Consider the following 24147-nt stretch of genomic DNA (forward strand, 5'->3'; position numbering starts at 1 on the left):
GTTTTCCAACCCCCCTCCCCAAGGGAGGCAAGCAGTGCCTCATGTTCTGCTGCCGTACATCTTCCTTGCGTGCTCTTTTCTGCTGAGGATCCCCAGGGAAAACCGGTCCGTGGTCCCAGACTGTGCTGTCACAGCTCGGCAGCATGGCAGACACGGCTTCCAGACACAGCTCACACATGGCTTTTGGGGGTGGAGAGAGCTGCTCAGCTCTGTAATAAGGCCACGGTTGCACCACGACCCATTCACAACAACATTCCCTCCCCAAAAATCTCTGGAGCCCGTTAACCAGCCCTGGATGCCCATCCATCAGGGCCCGGCCAGCTGGGGAGCTGACAGCCCTTCATTGCTGCGAGGGCTGTGCCTACAGGACAGCTGCTCCTCCTGCCTCCCCATAAGCCATTCACACCTCGGCCTATTAGCGAATTGCCTAATTATGGCATTAGTTCTGCTGGCAAACGTGTGTTCCTGTCCTTTTGCTGGGTTGCTCTCAGCGTTGCACATGGAGACGTAGCAGTGAAACAGGAGAGTGGGCTCAGTGTGGGCTGGGCTGGCTGGTGCTGCTCTGCAGTGTGCTGCATGCTGGCTGATGCCATGAAGGAGGAGGAAGATGTGGGGCTTGCAGCCTTGCAGCCTCCCGCGTTTCTTGGGTGTTTCATCTGTCCGCAGCAGCTCCTGCCTGATTGATGTGCAGGGCTTTTCTGTGCAGGGCTCTCTGCGCTTCCAGAAGGATCCCTTTTGTTAAGAAAACACCTCAGAAACGCATTGGCTTCGAAACACAAAGGAGCTTCTCTGATACACATCAGGGAGTGCTCTTGTTTGCTTTGCACTGAACTGTTCTAATGCAAATCCCGTGTCCCCAGCAAGCCCAGTTTTGCCCGGATCCCAGCTCGTGGGTTTGCTACTTTATAATGATGCAATGAAATCTCTCCTATTTTTGGTCTGACACAAGAGACAATCCCATCTTTCCTCCCCAGATGCTCCTCAAAAGTAACATCTGCATACACTGAGGGTCCACACTACTTCCCTATGCCTGCCATTTGGGAGGGCGTTACTTGCAGGTCTGTCTCCCCATGCTGTTTGTGTGGGCTCTGCCCAATGACAGGCAGCTGCCTGTTGTTTCCCAGAGCTGCAAGTTGTTGCCAGCACAAGCCACGCTCTGGGCAGGAGAATCGAGCTGTCCAGCTGCTCCCTTCAGCCCTCCAGCCATCGTGGTGTCTGCAGCCATCACTGTGCTCCAGCAGCGATGGGCACAGCCATGCAGAGACCTGACAGCATTGCTCACAGCCCCGCTTTAGGAAGTCGTGTTTTGGACCCAGAGCTGCAGGGACAGGAGCTCACGAGCTGGGAGACAGCATGGAGGAAGCTGTTTGCATGGCAGCAGCCAGGGCTGTGGCTGCAGGGATGCCTTCCAGGGCCAGCGCAGACAGCTGGGAACTCAGCCAGCGCTGAATTCAAGCCATTCTTTTATAAATCAGGTTGGTAAGACAAACACGAGGCATAAACTAGCGCCATTTCCATAGCAACCTCAGCAGAGGTAAAAAGTCTTTTGTAAACACAGAGAGGGCTGAACCTGTGGATCCGCTCTGATTTTCTTCATGGACGAGAGAAGAGCATGTGGGCTTAATAAATTCAGGTCAATACAAACGACCCATAAATCTCAGATGGAACCGTTCCCAACCTCTGCGTTCCCCTTTTCTCTCCCCTCTCCTCATGCACAGCACGGAGCTGTCTCAACCCAGCGCCCAGCTCCGTGCCCCAGCTCATCTCCATAAAGACACAAAGCCCGATGCCCCTCTTCCATCACTGCTGACCTTTAGTAGCTAATTCTCTGACGCACACACAGCACATGCCATGCCATTTCTGTATGGCCACAGCAGCTCGATGAAACATTTGGCTTGTAGGGAGAGCTGTATCACAGCCAGCTCCGGCTCCCATTCCTCCAGGCAAGCGTAGCTCAGGGTATGCAAGCCCTCAGCTGGTCCACACACTGACTGGGCAAAGCCCCTGTGTTAATTAAGCACAGATGAGACGGCAACCCTCCCCATTACCCGTGAGTCCGTACCATACCGCAGGGAATTGTGCTGCTTGTGCTGCCAGCGGGCACGGCCTGCTAATTGCCAAAGTGACACGAGCAGATGGTGCAGCCGCCCTGCGGGGAGGCACCAGGAAGTGGCGGATCGTTTTCACCATCACGGGGCTGGGATTTGGCTGCGGCCGTGCGAAATGCTGACAATTCCCTCCTCACACAGCCCGCAGCGTGACGGGTTTTGGAGCAGCTTTGCTCACACATCACACAGGGGTGCGGGGTCAGTGGGAGCAGCGCTGCGGGGCAGTGGGCTGATAGACCTGCTGAGATCTGCTGTGGGGATGGAGGAAGCAGCAGCTCAGGGCAGCTCTCAGCTTCCAGCAAGGCCGCAAAGCGCCGCCTGCTCCTTCCTCACATCCACCGCCTGAGGGCCTGCTCCTGGCAGGGGCATCACTTGTGCAGTGTGTGTTTACTTATGACACACCTCAGCAGCCAATACCCGAGCCCTGAGGAGGCTGAGGCACAGCTCACACAGCTCTCACAGCCCACGCTGCTTCTTTCTCCTCCTCCGGGGCGCTCCGAGCACGTTGCGGTGCTCAGGCATGCAGGAGGGCAGGACCGAATCCAGCCGCCATTACAGGCCGCTGCCATCATGGCGGCCACGCCCATCGTGACGGCCGCTCCGCGTCGTGCGCGGGGACGCCGGAAGTGGGCGTGGCGCTGCGGGACGGGAAGATGGCGGCGCCCTCGGCCCCGCGTCCGCCCCGGCCCCGCAAGGAGCCGCAGCCGCTCGTCATCCCCCGCAACGCCGCCGAGGAGCAGCGGCTCCGGCTCGAGCGCCTCATGAGGAACCCGGTGAGGGGACGGGAAGCGGGCCCGCTTCGTGCTGGGAGCCGCGAAGGGACGGGTGTTGAGTTCGCGTCCCACCTTGGGTTGTGAGGGGAGGGTCGCCCTGAGGAGAACGGGGCGGCCTGCTCTGCTGCTCTGCCTCCGTTGCGTGTCTCAGAACGGGGCGGCCCGGTCTGTCTCCGTCGCGTGTCTCTTGCAATACGTCCACATTTGTGCTCCTTCTGGGCTCTGCCCTGTGCTGGAAGGCGCTGTGGGCGCCCATCTACTGCCCTGTGTTACAGCCGCAGGCGTTGCTCCTGCAGGGCAATGATGGTCGGTTTGTAATTGCAGGAGAAGACTGTGCCGATACCGGAGAAGCTGAATGAATGGGCACCGCGGCCTCCCCCGGAGTTCGTCAGAGATGTGATGGGTAAAGACGCTGCTCTCTGCTAACTGTACATGTTGAGCTTAGGCTGTTTAACAGGAAGGATGGAGGTGATTTTCTGTTGACGATCGTTTTGCTGGAGAAAAGAGGTATAAAATGAGCGTTTTGAGTTGTTTTCTCCATGTCCTCGGGCCTCGCTTTACCCCAAATGAAAACCTGTGGCACTCCAGCACACGAGCTATATGTAAAGGGATAGTTGGTGCTGCAGTGATCACAAGGCACAATAAACTGTCTTTTCCACAGATAGAAGAGAGCTCTGGGAGCTTAAAGTTGTGGATTATCTCTTTTAATTGCTTCGGGTCTGAATCTGAGGTGGTGAGAGGCAGAGGGATGTAGGGATGGGGCTGTATGTGATCAGCTTGGGAGCTGGCAGCTGTGTAAGGAATCCAGCACAAGTGTCCTGCCTACACCTCTATCTGGAGGGATTAGGGTTAGTATCTGTAGTGTAAGTTGCATCTGCATGTAGTTCTGCTGATTCTTTGGAGCCTTCATGCTGTTGATCCTTCTCAGAGGGCAGCTTGTTCGTATTTCAGAGTAATTGATCAGAGATTAGAAGTTTTATACATTTTTTGGGTAAACTGTTCTCATTATTGCAATTCTCATAGACTTTTCAAATAGCTTTACCAGGTGCTTCAGTAGAGCTGGTTTGGTTTTGTAGGAGCACCTGATATGCTGGGACTCTGTTGGTATCAAAGTGCCCCTATAGCAATCTTGTGTTTTAATTACCAGGTGTCTTGCTTTAAGAATGCTTCTGTGTGCTTTGCATTGAGAAGTGGCTCACGGGGCACAGGGTGAGAATGAGTGCCACATTGAAAGCTCCTCTGAGGCTTTAACATGTAGATTGGTGCTAGGAAAACTGCAGGGATTTTGTTCCTGAAGAAACGTCAGTGGTATCTGTTCTGTATGGGGAACAGAAATGCGATGGGTTTTATCACCTTTCAGATGACCTTTATTTTTTGTATGAGATAGGGAGGATCAGTGAGAGGCAGCCTCAGCAGGATGCTGCAGTTCACCTGTCTAGAAGACAACAGGGTGTGCGTTTAACTCGAGGTCTTCTACTGCCTTGGTGTCCAACTAAGGCTGGATTCTCTTCAGGGGAGTAATTGAGAGGATATGGTGCTTGCTGTTGGCCTTGACTAGTAGAAACTGCATTGAAGTGTAAGATTTTGCAGCTCACTTTGGCTTTTGTTTGGGAGTTATAAGCTCATATAAAACGGAGACATACTCTGTGTTGTTAATTGACTTTCTTTGTACACCGCCCTTTCAGATATCCGGCTCCTCAGCATCTAGCCATAGTAATTTGTGAACATTTAGCATGTATTACCTTCTAGCAGACAAACCCCTTCTGTATGACAGGGTCCAGTGCTGGGGCTGGCAGTGGGGAGTTTCATGTGTACCGGCATCTTCGTCGCCGTGAATACCAGAGGCAGGATTTCATGGATGCCATGGCTGAGAAGGTCAGCAGGACTCTTTATATTTTTTATTCATAACCTTTTGGTGTCCACTGCTATTTTTTTCTGATAAAATCACATGCAAACAGATCAGTTCCAAACCACCTCTTATCAAAAGAAAGCAGTGCAGGAATATGTGATGTGTGGTGTCTTTGTCAACACTGAAACATTTGGTGCTTTGTCTCAGACATGTTCCATCTTCCCTGTTCACTGGAGATCCTACTGTGCAGTAATACGACAGATGAATGTTTGTGTTCTCATTTGGGTTTGAAGATGCTTTAAAAAACTGTTAGAAATGTCACTAAGTATAAAATGAAATCCTTAATACCAGTGTCTTGCACAGACAACATCAAAGCAGGTGCATGCACACAGGATACAGATCTGTTAAGATTGTCTCCTCTGTCAGAGAGCGTTGTTGTTACATTCTCTGTTGGCCAGAACGAGTCCTCTGATTCATATGTTACTGTTTGTGTCTCAGATTATCCTCTTGTTTTCACTGATACATTCCTTAGGGCAGAAGTCCAGTGTCACTCATCTGTTTTGGTGAGGATTCTATCCTCTAAAGTGTTCACTGGTTGGCTCAGGCTGCAGGTTACCAATGCTGTCTGTACACAAATCTTCCCTAGGATTATGCGTTTTGTATAGCAAAGCAGCCAAACAAAATCTGGCAGAGCTCCCTTCTGTATTTTGCTAAAAGACTTCTCCCTAAAAGGACATGGTTTTTTGAAAAGAAGTATTTTAATTTAGGTTGTGACCAAAGTATAACGTGTGATCAATTACAGCAAAGACTAGATGAGGAATTCCAGAAGAAACTGGAGAGGAATAAGATGATTGCAGAAGAGCAAACAGCAAAACGCAGAAGGAAGCGGTAAGGGCAGATTGCTCCCGGGAGGTTTGACATGGAAAACCTCATGCCCTGTGCCTCGTTTGTAGCTACATCCTTTGGATAAATACTCTTGTTCTGCATCTACATCAATCAGCCAAGAAATCTGTCTGCATAAATTAATTTCATTAATGTCATCGTTTGGTTTCTAAAGGCATCTGTAAATTTGACAGGCTTCGCTGGTGTGCTTTATTTTCAGTGCTGTTGCTAGCAAGATAACTTTGACTGCTTGAGCAGCTTTTGCTGACACTGTCGCATTGACTGTAAGAAGCCTTACTGTGTATTTGTTCTAACAATGTCAGGAAAGTTCTCTATGTATGTCTGGCTTACATAAATGTCTGTAGCTGCTGACATCGAGCAACTTGAGTGTGAAAATGGGTGCTGCTTAACAGATGTATATGTGGATCAGGAGCAGTAGGGTGTGATAGTGCACAGTGCTGTCTTCTGCACACTGCCAGTGTGACTAGCCCAGTTCAGTGCACAGGTATAGAAAAGGCTGTGCAGTGTTGTTAAAATCAGTAGCAGTTTCTACCTACCTCAATTATATGCTGGCAGGTTGTCTACTAAGTTAAATAGAAAAAAGAAAGATGAAATCATTCCTTCTCTGTGCATTTTAGGCAAAGTGAAACAGAAGAAACAGTCTGAGAAACATCAGCAGAGATATAAGATCTTATGTTCCGATCCGCCATGCCTTTCAGAAATAGCAGAGTATCACGGCTGCTTACCTCTTCCAGAGTATCTGATCCTGAGCAGCTTCTCTCTTGTCTTTTTGAGAATGAGCATTTTGCATCTTGTAACCGAGAGCTGCTGCTGAAAGGCCTGTGCAAAGTGACTCACTGGCGCATTAGCACAAATGTGCACAAAACAAACACTGTTGCCATCTTATTTTACATGTGGTGTGGTCCAACAGATGGCCAGCAAGACAGATCTGGCCTGCTGCTTCTTGGCTGAGAAGCAGAACAAGTGTTGGAACAGGAAATGCTGCCCAAACACTTAAACACATCCTTGCATTATTCAATTATGCGATGTCTTATGATGGAAGTATCAAACAACCGTGGTGCACAGGAGGCCCCTCTCATCCCCAGTGTTATTCCCAATGATTAAGCACAGCCAAAGATGAAGATCCAAGTATATTGCTTTCTATTATTATTATTATTTAAAGCAGATTACTGACAATGACATTTTTCAGTGTTGAATTTCAACAGTTTGGGATTTTGTTAAAGTTTTCCCCGTATTTTTTTAGGTTAAGTAGCTCAAATGTAGAAACAGTTTCATTTTTGTTCCTTCTCTGTTGTGTTCTGGAAGAATCTTGTTTATCATGTGATTTTTGGTTGTAGTTGCACCTGGTAACAGACTTTAAAAAGGTAATAAAAATCCATAGGACTAGAACCAACATAGAGAAGTTTCTGTTGGTCTTGTATCTAGATTTGCTACCACTTGTTTTTAAGTTGAGACCAAATTTGATTTGCACTTCACCTCTGGAAGTCTTTGCCCAGGATGTCTGTAGCAGGTCCTTAATCAGTGTATAATTAGTGTGCAGACACTTTACAATGTTAGATTTATGTGAGTCTTTTTTGGTTGCTTTGTAGCCAGAAGCTAAAAGAGAAGAAACTGCAAGCGAAGAAAAACAAACTTGAACAAAAGAAGCAGGAAAAAGGTCAGTGAGATTTAGTTTTCTTTTTCCAAGTCTCAGCTCTGTTTTCTTATTGGACCTGAGGAGGGCTTATCCCACCTCCCACCCAAGCATTGTTCATAGATGGATGGGACTGGGTCTTAAGCGTGATATTTTTGTTCATCTGTCAGAAGTCCTTTTTGAAAGCCATGTTTTTAAATACACACGAGGAAAAGGGGAAAAATGCATGGCTTGGGCAGCAGGAAACTTAAGTTATGATTTTGTGTGCAAGAAATGAAGCCACCTTGGTGCCATCTGTTCCACACAACTATTTCATTTCATGTAGGAATAAGCACTGCCTCTGTTCTCCTGCAGTCTTGGAAATGAATGTTCAGCGATGTCAGAACAAATGTTTGTTCAAAGTTTTGGATGCTCATTGCTTCCTTTTAATTAGTGTATTTGCCTTCGTGGATGAGTAAGTTTGGGAAGCTGATGCAGTTCCTGATAATTCTGCTAGAGCGTAACTTGTCTGACAGTTCTACTTTATTTCTGCTTCATGTTTGGATCTGTTTCAGCTGAACCACTGCCAGCCTTCCGTGTAGACGTGGGAGGATAGATTAATCATTAGGTTAATTGTACTTGTGACAGCAAGGGAATGTAGCAGAGTGCTTTTGGTCTGGTTTGGTTTTAAAAGCTACTTGCACGTAAACTGTGACTGGGGGGAGAATCTGAGCATGAGCTTAACAAAACAGAATGCTTGTGCCTCCAGGGTGGTTGTGGAGGGGGGAGTCAGGACAGACTCTGTGCTACAGGACCGCCGTGTACAAATAAGTCATTTTTTGGGAGCCAGGTTCTGAGCCCCTCTGTCTTTAGAACAGTTCTTTGCTTGTCATACTTGGTGGTTCTCTATTTAAAAAACAAATAAGCTGGAAACCACATACAGCCACCTTTAGTCTGCTGAGAACAGACTTGTCTTATTTTGTGTGCCTTGATGTGAGAGTTTTTTCCAAAGCAATTGAAGTGTTCTTGTCAGAGCCGGTAGGCAGGCGTTTGTTTGTTTGTTTGTTTTAAACAAATAAATCACATGTGTGGATTTCCACCCTTCACCTTTGGTGAGGATAGCTGCTAAGAAGAAAGGTTGGCACTGAGTTTTACAATCCACCAGCACAAACTGACAGGATCGAACTTCACCACGCGGTGGCATCACACTACTGATCCTGCACACCATGTGGAAGTGGTCAGAGCCTGAGCTGAGCTGACTTGGCCTGAGAAACAGGGAAGGTACGAGAGGCATGGACAGCAGAGTCAGATCCAGGTTCCACTTTATTCCATACCTAATTTCTGTATCTATTATTCAGTGCCTAGAAGGTGTTTTCTCTTCTGGTCTTTTACCAGTTTCCTGTGATCCCAGCTAATCTGGCACCTACCTTAAAGGGTTCCTGTGTTTGTAATAAACTTAACAATCTGTAAAAGGTCTCGGCACCCTGTGGAGTTCCTGTAAGCTTAGATAGACATTGAAATACGTGGAGAGCTTGGCAGGCTGCATCCTGGTGTGTGCATTCTTTAGCAATGTTTTGTGATACTTGGAAGTTCGTGCCAACACGCAGAGGTGAGATTGGGAATGAGATAATCTGTCACTTTAGCAGCTGACTACCTCTGATTGAGATAACATTCAATGGAAGGTGGAGTTCTTTAATGTTGGGCTTGTCACAATGGCAATGCAGGTTGCGTGCTGGAGGTAAGGGACTGCTTCTCCAAGGGAGAATTTGATATTCAGAGCTCTACGTCACTCGCTGTTGGGAGATTTTTTCACAAGGAGCACACATGGGGACTTGTTATCCACTTGCACTAATTGCTGTGAGCCAATTCCTGTTTGCTTAGCACCAGAGACTGTCTTGTTGTGAAATACATAACGAGGAGGACATGGGATACGTTACCAATTCATATGGTTTCTGTTTTTAGAGTCTGATCAGTCTCAAGAGCGAGTCAGCAGTGAGGATGATGAAGAGGATAGCAAGGAAGAGGAAGAGAAGGAAGATGATGCTGAAGAGCCAAGTTTTGTGATGGGAAGAGGATGAGGCCTTTGAGGGGACAGCAGGAAACACCGTTCATTGCTTTACATGCAGAAGCATGAAAGTCTTTCATCTCAGCCGAGCAGAACCCATTGGTGAACGTTATATCTGCTTAATGGTGAATGACCTTCGCATCGCAGGCCAGAGAGATATCGATAGAGAAATGCCAAATAGGAGATTTTTCTTTTTCTTGATTGCTTGTATAACTGCTGTGCAGTCTGCTCTGTTTGCTCTAACGAGTCAGCCATAAGTCTCTGTGACCTTAGAATTCTTTCTGACACAGCCCAGAGTGTTTTCCTGTCTGAAAGCTAAAACAACACCCATCACCATTTAAGGAAGATATTACTGTGAGGACTGCATAACCTGCTGTTGTCAAAGCTGGTAGCAATCAGGTACCTGAATCTAAGGGCAGAGTTTAATCTGAAGTAGAAGAGTGGTCTGTAGCCAGGCTCTCATGCACTGTGAGTGTTCTGAATCTGGGGGTTTGTATGGGGTCATCTTTAACCCAAAGAAATCAGTTCATGTTGCTAGACGAGTTCTATAGATTTTTAAGCAGGATCCCTTTTCTATTGCTAAGACTTTCCCTATTACTTTTCTTCCATGTTTTTTTAAATTAATAAAAGGGATGTGTTGGATTGTTCTGTCTTCTTTTATTTGAAGAGGATTTTGATGAAACGAAGAGGTGTTTGCAGTGCTGCAGGAAGGAACAGGAAGGCCAAGCATTGTGGCATGTGGAAGGGCAGAAAAAGGTGTTAGATGCATTTCATGTACTTCTTGCTTTTGGATTTGAACATTATCAAGGTTTTTCTAAAGATTATGTGTATAAAACCTCCCAGTCTGTAAAGCAGAAAGGGTTGGAGCGGAATGGCTTTGCTTGTGTTAAGCTTCATGTAGTGACACCGGGCTTTCCCTCTGCTTGAGCTCTCTGCTTTGAACTCCGAGTCCACTGGTAAGAAATCGAATAATCTGTTACATGTATTTGTTGATGCTTAAATGAAAAGCAAATGCATTTGTGGTTTCATTTGTAAATTAGGTTGTCTTTTCAATGCATCTTGAACTACAAGTGCCTGCATCCCACAGCGTCAGCATCCAGAATGCGGCGATGTTTCCTCTCAAGCTCTTGTTAATGCCGAATTACTTAAAGCAAAAACAATTAAGAGGAATCACTTGTTCGTTTTACTCTTTGAACAGCACTGCCGGAAATCCAGCATTCAGTCAGAGCTGGCTTTATGCAGTGGTTTCTGTAGTGCTTAGGGCACAGAATGCATGTCCCACGTATCCCAATGTAAAGCGCTGAGATAGGGGAGTTAATTCACTCAACCCCCCTATGGGTAGGTAACGTCCTGTTGATGCATCTGTGATGTGGGACGAGCCGCGTTGTGTTTGTTGGCTTCTGGTTGGAGGCAAAGCGAGAAGCTCACCAAGATTGATCTGCCTTTTGAGCTGAATGAACCAGATCTATCCCTGATCTCAGAGATGAAACGCACGCTCAGCAAAGCACTTGTTTGTCTCCCTGCTGCGCTTCTACGTGTTGTTTTCCTTCGGGGCTTCCTCCCCCTCCCCAGCACTGATGCCATCGGGAGCAGCGCTGTGCCATTGAGCTGCAGTGCTGTGTGCTGAGCTGCTGCCTCTGAGCGGCTTATCTCGCTGTCAGGGCAGGAGCTCCTTCCTGTTCCCCGCAGCCCGTCCCCTCCCGGCTCCTTTGATGGTTTTATGCGGGATTTCCTGCTGAGTCAACAGAGGAGGAATGCGGGGAGATAACAGCGGCTCTGACAGCCCTCATGGACAAAGGGTGGCTCCTGCAGTGCTCAGCACTGCCTCGAGTGCAGGCTTTGGCTGTATAGTAACCGTAATAAAGCGCGTTTACACCCCCGGTACCGGCAGGATCTCAGTGCAAAGATGGACAGCAGGAGCAGCCCCGCACGTAACGCAGCCCCGGGCTGCCCCAGCCGGGGGGCGGGGCTATCCGCATGGGGGCGTGGCCTAACCTAGCCCTGACCAATGCGGCGGCGGTCACGTGCTGAGGGGCGGGGCTACCGGCAGCCCCCCCTCATTTCCTGCGGGTCACGTGGCGCGGACCCGGCGTTGCCTTGGCAGCGGTGGAGGCGGCGGAGGCTCCGGTACCCGGCGGCTCCCGGGGCGCCGCGCCCGAACCGGCCCGCGGGCAGCAGCGGTGAGTGGGGAGAGCGGCCGGGCTGGGGGAGGAGGGAGGGATTCGTCTTACCGGGGTGGGATCGAAACGGCGGAATCGGGGGTCGGGAGGCAGCTGCGGCTCGGGCCTGGCCGTGGGGCATAAAGGGCTGAGGGGCTGCGGGCCCGCGGAGAGGCCGCGCTGGGAGCCGGGCTGCCCGTCTGCGTGACCGGGTCCGTCCTGCACCTGCGTGACAAGGGCTCCCAGAGCGCGGATACCTCCAGCTGAAGGTGCCGTGCGGGTAAAACGCTCCTTTGGTTTTGTGTTTCAGCCCCCGGAGCCCCCGCAGCCCCTCCGTGCCCATAGGCGGTCAGGTGAGTGCTGTCCCATCGCTACGTTTGGGTCTCTGGGTTTCCTTTTGCTGCTGTTTATTTAATTGGAACATCTCTGGAGTTGCTCTAGAGTAAAAAAAATCATCCTGGTGGTATTTCCAGTTTATTTTTCTGAGGAAGGGAGCAGCTGTGATTGGCTGCTCTTGTTCTCCCCTTGTAACCTCTGAATACGTGTTTCTTTTAATGGAATTTGTTCCGGGCTCGATGTTTCCAACATGCTGAATTCCTGTGTGCTTTATGAGAACAAATGGCAGCACGGAGCCTGTCGACATCCCAGCGAAGACAAAGCCAGCACCTCCCCCTATATATACTATAGGGTATATACCTCACGTATACAGGATGCCATCACAGGAAGCAGTGCCGTCATTCTGCCACTCGCAGTGCTTGGCTTGCAGCTGCAGCTCCGGTCACTGTTCCTTATGAGCAGAGTGGCTCAGAGCTGGGGGCAGCTGGTGCCTTTTGATCTGGGCTGCTTCCTCCAATCTCCCAGCAACCGCAGCTTGATGAGCCCACAGCATACAGTGCGGAGCTGGGCAGGGCTGGAGCTGTGCTCCATCAAACAGCGTGGTGCCTGCAACCCACAGGTGTGGGGCTGGGACGGCTCAGTGCTCCTTGAAGGAGCTGCTGGGATTCGCAGCTGGCACAGAAGTTTCTGCTGCAGGATCTTGGGAGATCCATTAGTTAAAGCCATGCAGCGTTCAGCTCCGTGGCTGCTTTGGGTAAGAGCTGTGTCTGTGTGAATGGCTTTGTTCCAACGCAGCTCATCCCGTCCGCTGCCTCCTCCTGACCGTGGCTGTTTTATTCCCTCAGTGCTTCCCTCATGATGAGTTCTGAACTCAACGTCCCGGTGGATCCCTCCACTCCCGCTTGCTGCTCTGAGCCTGGCACCAAGGGCATGGATTATCGGGACTGGGTGCGTCGCAGCTACCTGGAGCTGGTGACCTCCAACCACCACTCCGTTCAGGCCCTGTCCTGGAGGAAGCTGTACCTGAGCCGAGCCAAGCTGAAAGCCTCCAGCAGAACCTCTGCTCTGCTCTCTGGATTTGCAATGGTACGTTGGTTTTGCAGGAACGCTTTCTGGATTGTGAAAGTTTTGGGTTCTTTTAACAACAAATCCATTCGTTGGTGTTCTGTCCCTGCGAAGAAGCAGGGTGTGCTGTGATGTGCTTGGCTTTCCCAAGGCGGTGTGGATACAGGAGCTGCCCACACCTCCCAGTTATCCTCCCAGCCCTTTGCAAACACTGATCCCCTCCCTGCAAACGATCCTGAGAGCTGCCCCGTATCCGAGCGGTGCCCCAGGGCCAGGTGTCGCTGGCTGCACCTGATCACTGCTCTGCTCCTAATCTCATTTTCTGTATGTTTTTTCAGGTCGTGGTGCCTGTAATAAGGTGGAGGCTGGCTGGCAGCCTGCCAGGGAACACTTTGCATGGCATGAACAAGGAGATCGTGTTGTGAGAGGCCCCGCAGCCTCCGGCACCACGTCAGAGGGTTGTGCAGCCTGCAGGGAGCCAAACCCGGTGTATTTTTGTCAGTGCTGCCTGTTGGGAGTAATCCCTCGTCCTTGTTGTGCTCTGTGCGGTGCTTGGGTGTTAGCTGGGAGCTGTTGCATGGGTCAGAGCCGTGTCAGGGAGCACATAAATAACAACCACGAGATAGCGGCGTGGTGCTCAGGGCTCTGAGCTGTGATGCCATCAGCTTCCTCCTCTGCCTTCAGGTTTTATCGAGAATGGAATCTCTTCTGGGGAGATTTTCTGCCCAGGAAATGAGCTGCTGCTGAGGTCAGAATGCACAAATGCAGGGGGCAGGACGTGGTGTGAGGGATTTGCATGGAGGAGATGGGCAGACGTTGGGGAGCTTTCCATGTTCTGTAGAAGTCTGTGGGTTTTGTAAGCTTCTCCCACCCCTGCATCTCCACTCCCAGCAGATGAATGCTCCTTAGCATTACAATGGGGAGTTCTGTTTTGTTGCTGCCTGAAGTGGAGCAGCATTAAAACATGGCAGGAGCATGATGTGCCATTGCTTCTTTCAGTCCATTGTGGGGATGCCAGAGCTGGTGCCAATGGAGCACCCTCTGCCTTGTCTCTAACAGTTTAAAAGCAAAGCAGCCGATAGGTGCAGCATTATTAACAGACGATCAGCTTAATACAATAAGTAGATCCCAAATTGCTGTTTCTCAGGAGTTGTTGCAGTGAGGAATTCTCTTTATTAGCAGCCTGGTCACAGCTGAGCCTTCCATCTGTTGCTGTCTGGAGGTTGGTAGGCTTGTGCTTAGGATATGGACACTGACTGATAGGAGGGTTCTCTGTGGCTACTGATGAAAGCAGTGCAGTTATTTGGAGTTACGTGGTTCCCGTGCAGTGCTGTGTGCCCTCAGCTATGTAAGCAGGTGTCACACAGGCCTTGGCTATCGCTTTATTTACTTCCCTGTCAGCAGTTCCAGCCACTTCCACGCTGGCTGAAAGTTATTACAGGCTGATGGGTATTTAATCAACAGGCGGTGGCTTTGATCCAGCTCCTTCTGGACAGGCTGCAGAATAATGCAGACCTTCCTCATTACGCGATGCTATCTGCGCTATGCCTGGCACAGAGCCGGGCGGGCCAGGAGGACGGGGCTGCTTCCAGCTCCAGTGCTGCACAGAGGGGCTGCGTGGCTGCACGAGCTGCCCTGGGCACACTGCAGGTGGAGAGGATGGAGTGGGAGCATAGGAAAATCTCCTTCCTCGTTTCCCTGCTGGAAAGAAGAGCTGTTCCCATCAGCAGTGCTTGTGTGTTGTTTGCTACAGGATATGCGTTTCATTGAGAGAAGGGGAAAAGAAAAAGAAGTCCAACAGATCTGCTGGAGTGATTGTTTGCACAGACTGCTGCACCATCTGTGTGGATGCAGCGTGCTGGATGTGAAGCCATTTGTTATCCTGGGTGAATTTCATCTGAATCTCTCAAGACGAGCATCTTTTTTGTTGTGGACAGTTTGGGCTCCAGTGATCTTTAAGAAGAAATGATGAGAGAAAGGCTTAGTAGCACATAATGTAACTTCAGTTTAATTCAGAGCACGCGCTCCTTTAGCAAGCCTACAAGAGTGAGGTCCAGCAGGGCAATCCTTGAGCTTAACATTAAGCCCATGCTGAAATCCTCTGCTGCTCAGCAGCGTGCTCAGTGCCTTGCAGAGTCAATCCCTTGATACTTTGGCTTCTGCAAGGAGGTTAAAGCAGAGGGGGCTGTTATCACAGAGGAGTATAATTGTATTGAACGTGACATATTAATAGTTTTACAGACCAAGTAGCGTGCTTAATGGTTTTTAAATGGGTTATGTCAGCTTGTCCTCTTTCTCTTATCCCGGTCAGAGGATGACATGACAATCTGTACAGGGTAAAGCAATAGAGCTCGCTCACCTTGCCAGTGCTTGTTTGTGTTAAACGAACTGGTTTTCTGCCTTGCTGCCCTATCTGGATTGTTGATGTTTTCCTATGAAATGCCTCTTACTGAACCATCAGTCAGTGTTAAAAATTCATGGTGCTGCACAGCTGAAGCTTGCCCTAGGGAACAGGTTTGTCAGGGGGGGAAACATCCAATTAGCTGCAAAGTGCTGCTCATGCGACGAGTAACAGCTAGAAATTGATATGTTGGCATCAGCCGGGCTTTCAGCTCTAATATAAAGCTATGGATGGAACGTGCTGGTACAATTCCTGTTCAGCCAGCTGAATGCTGTGTCGGTGGGTAGTACAGCCCCCAGGAATGAATGATATACCTGCAGTTTCTCCTGCCTGGTGTAGCCTTCCTTGCAATGGTGGTGAAGCCAAACCTGTGTTATTTCCTTCTCTGTGACAGGAGCTACTAACAGGAACCTCTCAAAACAAACCAAAAAGGCCAACCACATATTGATCAGCAGAACAGAGGGCTGGGGATGCCCAAGGACTGTCCCAGTGTTCTTAGCATCTCTAACATGGTCTGTAGTTGATGTAGCTATGAAGCCTGGCGTGCAGCAGTTAACCATTTCCTACCCCACACACGTGTTGTGTCCTGCTGCTAACACATGTGTTCAGACCTTTGAACTGCTGGTGATTTCAAGGTAACTGCAGTAAAGACAGCAGTCGTAGAGCTGCTTCCATCCTCATTAATCTTCTTCAGGGTCACCAGCAGGACAACGTGAGCGTACCCTTAATCTCCCAGTGCCTAAATAGTGTTATAAGTAATGCCAAAGCGAATGGTGCAGATTGTTATAGAGAGCCTGGATTGGCCGTTTATTATACTTCATTAAAATACCTTAAAATGAATAGCTTCAGAGACTTGTTGGCTGATAGGAGCCCGCTTTCCTGAACTGAGAGAATGGAGCTGTCACTGCGCCCATAAGCCAGTAACCATCAACCTCTGCTGAATCTTTCAGTAAGTTATGAGACCTCGAGGGAGATATTTGGGGATATAAATAGCTTGTATCCAGGCATATTTGTAATAAAAACCAACTTAGCGCTCAGAGAATCGAAGGCAGCTATTTTAACTATGGACTAACTTGGCCTGTTATGAAGTAGCTCTCACGCTTCCCTTGGGAGGCCGTGTTGGCTCGCTGTCGGCAGGGCTGCTGCTTTTCCTCTCCTGTGCACTCAACGTGTTGAAACTTCCTGCAGCGAGCGGCTGGCGGTGAGCGGAAGAGGAAGGTGTGATGAGGGCAGTGAATGGGATGGGCTGCCTGCAGGCTGTGAGCTGCATAACGAGCTCCTGCTGCTGCCTGCACGGTTTGATGCTGTTCCTATGGCTCCAAGGAGGGAGCTGTTAGTTTGGAAAGCTGCAGCACCAAAACGTGCGCGTAAAGCATGAGATGGGCCAAACTGCAGGCAGTGTGTGCATCAAGGGAAACAGGGCTGGCCCATTTAGGCTGCTGTTAAAGCACTCAAGTGTGTACTTGACCTTAGGTGCTCTTCCTGAGTAAAGATGCTTTCCTGGATGAAAGCCTTGAACGGTGAAAAACCAGCAGCTGTTGAGCAGTGGTTTCTTGTTCTCGTTCCCCCAGGTTGCCATGGTGGAGGTGCAGCTGGAGATGCAGTACAAGTACCCGCAGATGCTGCTCATCGCGTTCAGTGCCTGCACAACAGTGCTCGTGGCTGTTCATCTCTTTGCCCTTCTCATCAGCACCTGCATTCTGCCTAACGTGGAAGCTGTGAGCAACATCCACAACCTGAATTCCATCAGCGAATCCCCACACGAGCGCATGCATCCCTACATCGAGCTGGCGTGGGGCTTCTCCACCGTGTTGGGGATCCTCCTTTTCCTCGCAGAAGTGGTGCTGCTGTGCTGGATCAAATTCCTGCCCGTGGACTCCATCCTGAAGAATGACACCACCACCATCCAGAAGCCCAGCGGCCACGCGGGCTGGCAGGCAGCGCTGGTTTCCACCATCATCATGGTCCCAGTGGGGCTGATCTTTGTCGTCTTCACCATCCACTTCTACCGCTCTTTGGTGCGGCACAAAACGGAGCGCCACAACCGAGAGATCGAAGAGCTTCACAAACTGAAAGTGCAGTTAGATGGGCATGACAGAGGCATGCAGGTGGTGTGACGGGGGCTGAGGGTGAGGGCAGAATGCCTGTTTTGCTGGATGGTGGGGCAAGCTGGTGGTGGGTTGTTTTGAGGCTTAAATATGTAAATGCTAATTGCCTGCCGTATATAGCTGTGGGTTCTAACGCTGTTTCAGACACCGTGGTTTCTGGTCCTACGCACTTCTTGTACTCAAGTGGATGCTGCCATGAAATTCAAGGTCAAATCTTTATCTAGGTTTACATTGGTACAACTAGCCAAAAATCCACATTGTGGTATAAACACGATGTTCTGTGGCCAAAAGTAAAACAGCATCAGCTGTGTGTGTGTAGGACCTGTCTTAGTGTCAGAACTCCCTGCGCAGCAGCAATTAATGGGCAGTTTGTTTCTAGAGCTGAGCTGGTTAATGAAGGTATCTGCACCCAACTTGAGGACGTTTGGAAAGCATAATAGGAACTGTGAGTGTTCATCACCTTTGTTCCAAAGCGAATGTTCCATTAACAAATAACCAGGAAGAAATCAGCCTTAGCTTTTATGTTCTTTTCTTGCTATTCCTTTCCATGCTTCTATGAATTCTAAATGCAGGGGGCTGGGGACTTCTGTTGTTCTGTCTTCAACAGCATCTGTCACTTCAGACTGAACAGATGCCAAGATCACTTGTTTTTTTTCCCCCGATAAGAGCCCAGGGAAGGCTTACAGGTGTTTTAGTTTGAACAAGGACGTTATTGAAACAGAACAGTGACAAAATTTAATGAGATGAAGCTTTGAAGGACTAGAAAAGTGAGTCTCAGGGAGGAAAAGTGGCAGCAGACAGTGGTAGAAACTCGTCCCTGAGTTGTTTTCAGTTATGTCCTGTTGGGATGTCTTTTTTTCTCGGTGTGCTGGAGACAACCAGCCCCAGCCTTGCCAGCGCTGTTTGTCAGCTGTGGTGTTGGCCTGTCATAAAGGACCGCTTCCTTCTCCCTCCACCAACCAAAGCAGGCAGCTCCTCTGGGGAACCTGGAGCTGCAGGGTGAGCCTGACAGAGCTGGACCCAGCGGAGATCCGTGTGCCATTAATGAGCCATCACGTTTCACTTGGGCTGGCTTCTTTTCCGGCATTAAAGAAAAAGACACTCGCACGTCAGTATGGCTTAGCAAGGGAAGCTTGTGAATTCTGCAGCATCCTTCTGGGCAAAAACTGCCATAAAAAGTATTTCAAGAGAAAAGAGTGTTTTGCAATCATCAGCTCTTCTAAGAAACATGAAGCTTTCTGACACGCGGCCGAAAGAAACATAAGCCCATTTGCTTGGCCCTGATCCTATGCCTATTTCCTGCTCTGCACTCAGAGTCTCCCAGCTCCCAGGCTCCTGAAATCATTCTGGATGTTTGTAATGTTCTGTTTAACGACGGTCTTTTCTTCCACTGGGATCTAAGAAAAATAATGGCAGCACGTTCCAGCTTCCCAGAATGGGGGGAGTACACACAAATCCCAGTGAGGCTGTTCCTGTGCCTCTTTCTGATGAGGGTCTTGGGAAACCAACTCTCGTTTCTCTTGTTTACATGTAAGTTTGAGCATTGCTGAACAAGTTGCTTAGCACCGTGTCTGTGCCTTTCATCTGTTGTTCTTGCCGCAGTTGGCATGTACCATATTGGCTGATGTGCAGCAAAGAAAATAGTCGTTGTGTGTGACATGACCAGCCTGTACTTATGCACATATGCAAAAAATGAGGAGTGTCCTCCGGGAAGTGGATGGTCATGAAATTCATACCATCCCCCAGCAGCCCGCCTCTCTTCCTCCTCTTCTTACCAAAATAAAAGCTAAAGGTTTACGTAACAACATCAGAGTTGGGTTTTCTGCCAAGTATTACACACGTAGGCTCTTCTTCCAGCAAAATCCCTACTGCGAAGCCAGAGCTCAAGCAGATAGGATTCGTGTCATGTCTGTACTTTGCATTTCTTTCTATAACAGAAGTAGTAATTGGTCTCTGTGCGCTACGGAGCCCAGGAGGTTTGAAATGGGTTGTAGAGGAAAGTATTGTAGCATTTTGGTTTTGTTTTTATATAATAAAGAGATGGTCAGATTCCGCAGTGTGTGCGCGTTGCTGGGACAGCGGTGCAGCTTGTTTGGAAGTAGATTGCAGCAGATGGAGATCTGCAGCAGAGGTTGTGCTTTGGCTTTGCAGAACGCCCTGGTGAGGCTTTGGTGGGACTGAGTTCAAGGCAGCAGACCTGTGGGTGGAGAGGGATGGCTTTGCTCTATGGGGAGTCGGGGCCTTCAGGTGGCTTCCCAAGGGCTGACGCACTTAAAGCTGCATAATGGTGTGCCTTCAGTTTGCTCACAGCTTTGATTTCTGTTTCTCTCTGAGCACTGGGTTCCTTCCATGGGAGTATTTTTTTGCTTCTTGCCACCTGGGTTCTCTCTGTTACCCACCACCTTTGTGCTGCACCTCCTCTTGTTCCCTCCTCTTGTTCCTTTCCCAACAAGAGCACTCAATGTCTCACCTCTTCCTCTGACTTGTTTACATTTTCACTGCTGTTGGGTCCAGACTTGTGTTGCAGGGAGATCTCCCGTGGTATCAGCAAGCAACAGAAACTTAATTAATCCATAAATGAGTGAGGACAGTGTGCCTGGCCGGACGGCTGCTTCCTTGCTGCACTGCCAGAAAACCTTCCCTGCTTCTGCCCGGTGGCTGGCAGTGGGACTCCATCTGTCAAGCAGGGAGATGCCTGCCTTTCCACACCATGCTGCTGTCCTGCAGCCTGGCAGCACCAGCTCATGTTTCGTGCCCGGTGTGGTCACCTCATCCCATTCAGCCCCAGGGTGTGTGTCATCTTCAGGTACGGTGTAAGCTCTGGGGTGCCTGCGTGGATGTGCTGCTCCCATGCAGGGACCAGGATGGTGTTTGTTTGCTTTCTGCACCAGCTGTGGGCCCTGCGGTGCTGCCCTCATCCCCAGCTCTCCTCACAAGCTCCCATTTTGCCTATGCAATCCCTCCAGCCTGTTCAGCAGGGCTCAGCCAGGTCTCGGGGCTCACCTCGCTGCAGGGAGCAGCCACGACCCCTTCCAAGCCCTACTGTTTCTGGGGGGGCTCTTAATGCCAGCAGCAAGATGCCACTGTGTGCTGCAGTGCTGCCTCCTGGAAAGGGGAGTGAGGGGTAGTGCAGCTTTGTGTCACCCCACGGCTGCTTCCCTCGTTAGCAGGAGTCCAGCCCAGCAACAAGCACAGGCAGGAACCCGGGGCAGTGTCAGGTTCTCTTGTTGGCCCAGCTTAGTGGCAGCTCCTGCTCCCTGAGCTCCCTATTTTTAACACAGGCAGGCTGTCAGGTCCCAATCCACCCCATTGCTTTGGTGGGCTGCAGCAGCCTCGGCACCGATGCAGACCTTTCTGTGGTTTTATGTGGGAATTTACCTTGTCCCATCTCCCTTTTCCCTTCCTTAAGCTAACAAGACGTTTCAAGATGCTCTATTCTCACAGCTTTGTTATATCTTCTTGCCTTATCTTAAGGCAGTTTCCTCAGCAGCCTCCCTGAGAGCTGCAGCCTCAAGCTCAGGCCACGTGTTTATCTTCTGATTATCCCCTCACAGGCTGCCTCCTCTGTACCAGTGTCAGACAAGAAAGTGGCTCCAGCAATGACACAGTGGCTGAGCTGAGCAACATGCTGTGAGCACCCATGCACAGGGCTCAGAGCTCAACTCCAGGCTGTGACCACCAGTGCAACGCTGGCTGTTGCACACTAAGAGAGAACAAACCTCCGTATGTGTGCTTCACCAGCTCTTGGTTTCTCTCTTGGTGAGTAATGCTTCATGAAGAACAAGGTATGTATCTCAGCTGGGAGCAAAACCAGATAGACATGCAAAGTTTTATGCTTATCTTAGGCTTATTTCATGCTGCAATTATAGCTCTTTAGGAGAGAGCGTGCATAAAGCCAAGCAGAGCCAATGGGTTTGTAATTGCAATGCAATGTGTCTGATGTGGTGCTCAGGAGGCCATTCAGCAGGTGAAGAATGTCCAAGGATGGACACGGCAACAACTGAGTTGTGACTACATGAAGCTTTGGGCTGTAAAACCATCTTGACAAAGGGCTTCAGTTCTTGGCCCACAAGATGATGCTTTGCAGATTTTAAACTGAAGATATCGAGTAGGCGGAGCTGGAACTTTCTGGCAAGAGCAGCAGCTTGCTGTACAGCTCAAAGCAAATGTCAGCTAACAAATGCAGAGCACAAAATGAACTAATATTGTTTATCTCATTATCATGGCACACTGATTCATCAGCAGCCAGCATCTGCTCCCATTGCTGAGACAATGCAACAGCGGGTACCCGTGCCAGAAGGATTCTCACAGGCTGAGAGCACGATGGAGATGGAAAAGGGAATGTCGGCAAATAATGGTCAAACATTAATGGAAAGAGCTGATTGCTGCATTTTGCTACGTGGAGAGCAGGTTGCTGGAGGCTGAGCACCAGAAGGCAGCAGGGTGGTGGTAGATGTGCTCTCAAGGTTTGTTCTACCTGCAGAATAGGCTTTTCCTCACCCAGCGTGGCTCTCTGTTGAGCCCCCAGCAGTTTGCCAGCCATCTCCTGTTTGGCCCAATGTCTTTTAGTGCGACAGCAGCAATGCAGGGCCTGGGGACAGCATGCTATTTGAGCCCGTGGGTGCTGGCAGCACAGGGCTGATGGCACCAGCCTGCCTCAAAAAGGCCAGGAATTGCAATTTTGGGGTATCCATGAGAAATCTCTTCTACAAAGCTCAGCTGCCTCATTGCAGCGACAGGCTTCTGTCAGAGAGGGCACGCTGGAACTGCTGCTGAGGCAGTGATGCTGTGGGTATGGGTGGAGGTTTGCTGTTTAGGACTGCCCATGGAAGCAGCGCTGGCTGATCCCTGCTGCAATCACTGCGTAGCTGTGTCTGCAATGGTTTATATACAGGGCTAAACTAAAACTGCTTCACTGCAGCCTTGAAAGAGCATAGTTTGTAATCATTTCAAACGTCCTGATTCACCGAACTGATTTCTAGTAACCTAGTTTTGTTGTGCTGAGGAGCTGCCTCCTCTGCAATGCCTGCGGCAGAGGGCAGTCTGCAGCACCAATGCATTCCTGGTAAGTTCAAAACCACGTGCTGTGCCAGGGGAGTGCTTCTAGGACAGGATGTAGCTGTACAAGGATGCTGAAATCCCACCCGATAAACGTGCCCCTCTTTTCTTAACCAAACCAGACAGCACTGCAAAGTGTCGTTTCATCCCTGTAGCTGTGACAGCGCCGAATGGTTTTAATGATACAACTGTGCTGGTTAAGGATCCTGCTTCTTCCACAGCACAGCTTCATTTTCAAGAGCACAGAAGTTAGTTCTGAACAGACAGACAGCCCTCGATCAGCGCCTGCCACAAATGACAACTTGAATCTTAGGTACAAGGTATGATTCAAACCTGACCGCTGGAGGTGCCAAGAAAAAAGACAGCCGCTGGTGCTGCAGTCTGTTACCCAGCTTAGTCCCAAACCTCTCAGTACTGAGAGCTGACAGCAGGGCTGGGATAACAAATGATCGGAAAATAGCACGGTCTGTGTCAGTCTCTGGTCCAAACTGTCTCTGTGGAAGAGTCAGCATCGGCCCTCGGCAAATACAGCTCTTTGGTCCCAGAAGATACAGGCCACACACAGCATTTATGAGCTATCCTCACTGTTACAGAGGATAATTACTTTAATTAGTTCTCAGAGTGTTGCACTATCTGTGGAGAGATGCTTGCCTGCCCCCTGGAGAGCTTCTCTCTCAAGGAGCAATTTGAAGTAGATGAAAAGAGGGCACAGGTAACAGTAAAGCAAGATGAAGAGCTGCCATTGCCCAGGTCAGCCTTCACACAAAGAAATCCCCCTCCCTTTCCTGCACCACCTTGTTTGTGTTTCTTAACATCCACTTGATTCTCTGGGTACGTACCCAGTTCCTTATGCGTGCTTCATGCCGGGTTTATTTTTCACGTTTCTTAGGACACAATTCCAGCCGCCCTTTGCTGATCACACCGGTGTTCCTCGAAAGGAAAGAGCGATCTCCAACAGTTCTTTACCCAGCTCCTCATGCCTCCCTCCAGCTCTGAACTCCGCAGATAGCTCCCTGAAGGTGACACACACTCGCCGATGCTGGATATGCCTGCGGTAAATGGCGTGCTTCCACTTGTAGCGTGCCTCACCATACAGCACCACCAGAGACCTCCTGGGTAAGTGAATGGCAACAGTCACTTCCTTACTTGGGACAAGCCTGGAGGATAAAAGGCAGCTGCTTCCCTGTTTGCTTGAATTCTCGCATGCTGACGTCTGTGTAAGAGATCCGGGGGGATTTAATTCCCCGTTTTCATTACTGGAAGTAGGAAATAATTGGATGCTGTCCTCTGAATCACAAGACATGGACAGCACAGTTTCTGAGAGCAAGTTTAAGCTAACCAGACGCTCTCCCCACAGCCACCAATCATCAAAATGCGGGTCAATGGCAGAACCTCTTTCTGGCCTGTAGTCCAGGTTGCATTGTTCAACAGGCAAGAAACCCCCCAGCACAGAGCAGGCCTCCATCTGTGCCACAATCTTTTTACTGAAACTTGGCAAGCCGGTAAAGCAACCAGCTTTCAACCTCTGTTTCTTGAAGTTCACTTTGGGTCCATAATCCTGTTGGAAGAGGGGGGAAAAAAACAGTGTTAAAGGAAAACCTGGGACAGGACCTGAGGCTGTGATTCCTATGGGGTCAGGGCTTTCGAGTTCTGTTCTCTTCCAGCAGCTGATCACTAAGTTTCCATTATCATAGAACCATTAAGGTTGGA

The 24147-nt window shown here is 49.6% G+C and overlaps 2 protein-coding genes across 3 annotated transcripts; both read left to right on the forward strand.

Moving 5' to 3' along the window:
* The first annotated feature begins 2738 nt into the window (after window positions 1-2738).
* PRKRIP1 (PRKR interacting protein 1) lies at window positions 2739-9952 on the forward strand. Its single transcript, XM_072353535.1, has 6 exons — window positions 2739-2881; window positions 3206-3284; window positions 4656-4756; window positions 5533-5618; window positions 7223-7290; window positions 9208-9952. The coding sequence occupies exons 1-6, from the start codon at window positions 2762-2764 to the stop codon at window positions 9321-9323; spliced, it is 570 nt and encodes a 189-aa protein (XP_072209636.1). The 5' UTR covers window positions 2739-2761; the 3' UTR covers window positions 9324-9952.
* A 1422-nt stretch (window positions 9953-11374) lies between these two features.
* Window positions 11375-19431, forward strand: ORAI2 (ORAI calcium release-activated calcium modulator 2). 2 transcript variants are annotated; one of them, XM_072353869.1, is made up of 4 exons: window positions 11375-11490; window positions 11780-11822; window positions 12651-12891; window positions 16843-19431. In XM_072353869.1, exons 3-4 carry the CDS (start codon window positions 12661-12663, stop codon window positions 17386-17388), a joined length of 777 nt encoding a protein of 258 aa, XP_072209970.1. In that variant the 5' UTR covers window positions 11375-11490; window positions 11780-11822; window positions 12651-12660; the 3' UTR covers window positions 17389-19431. The 2 variants fall into 2 exon arrangements, with proteins under 2 accessions (XP_072209970.1, XP_072209971.1); XM_072353870.1 differs by lacking the exon at window positions 11780-11822 and having other exon boundaries at window positions 11396-11490.
* The last annotated feature ends 4716 nt before the right edge of the window (window positions 19432-24147 follow it).

The sequence above is a fragment of the Excalfactoria chinensis genome, chromosome 19 (assembly GCF_039878825.1).
Source record: "Excalfactoria chinensis isolate bCotChi1 chromosome 19, bCotChi1.hap2, whole genome shotgun sequence".
Lineage (NCBI taxonomy): Eukaryota > Metazoa > Chordata > Aves > Galliformes > Phasianidae > Excalfactoria > Excalfactoria chinensis.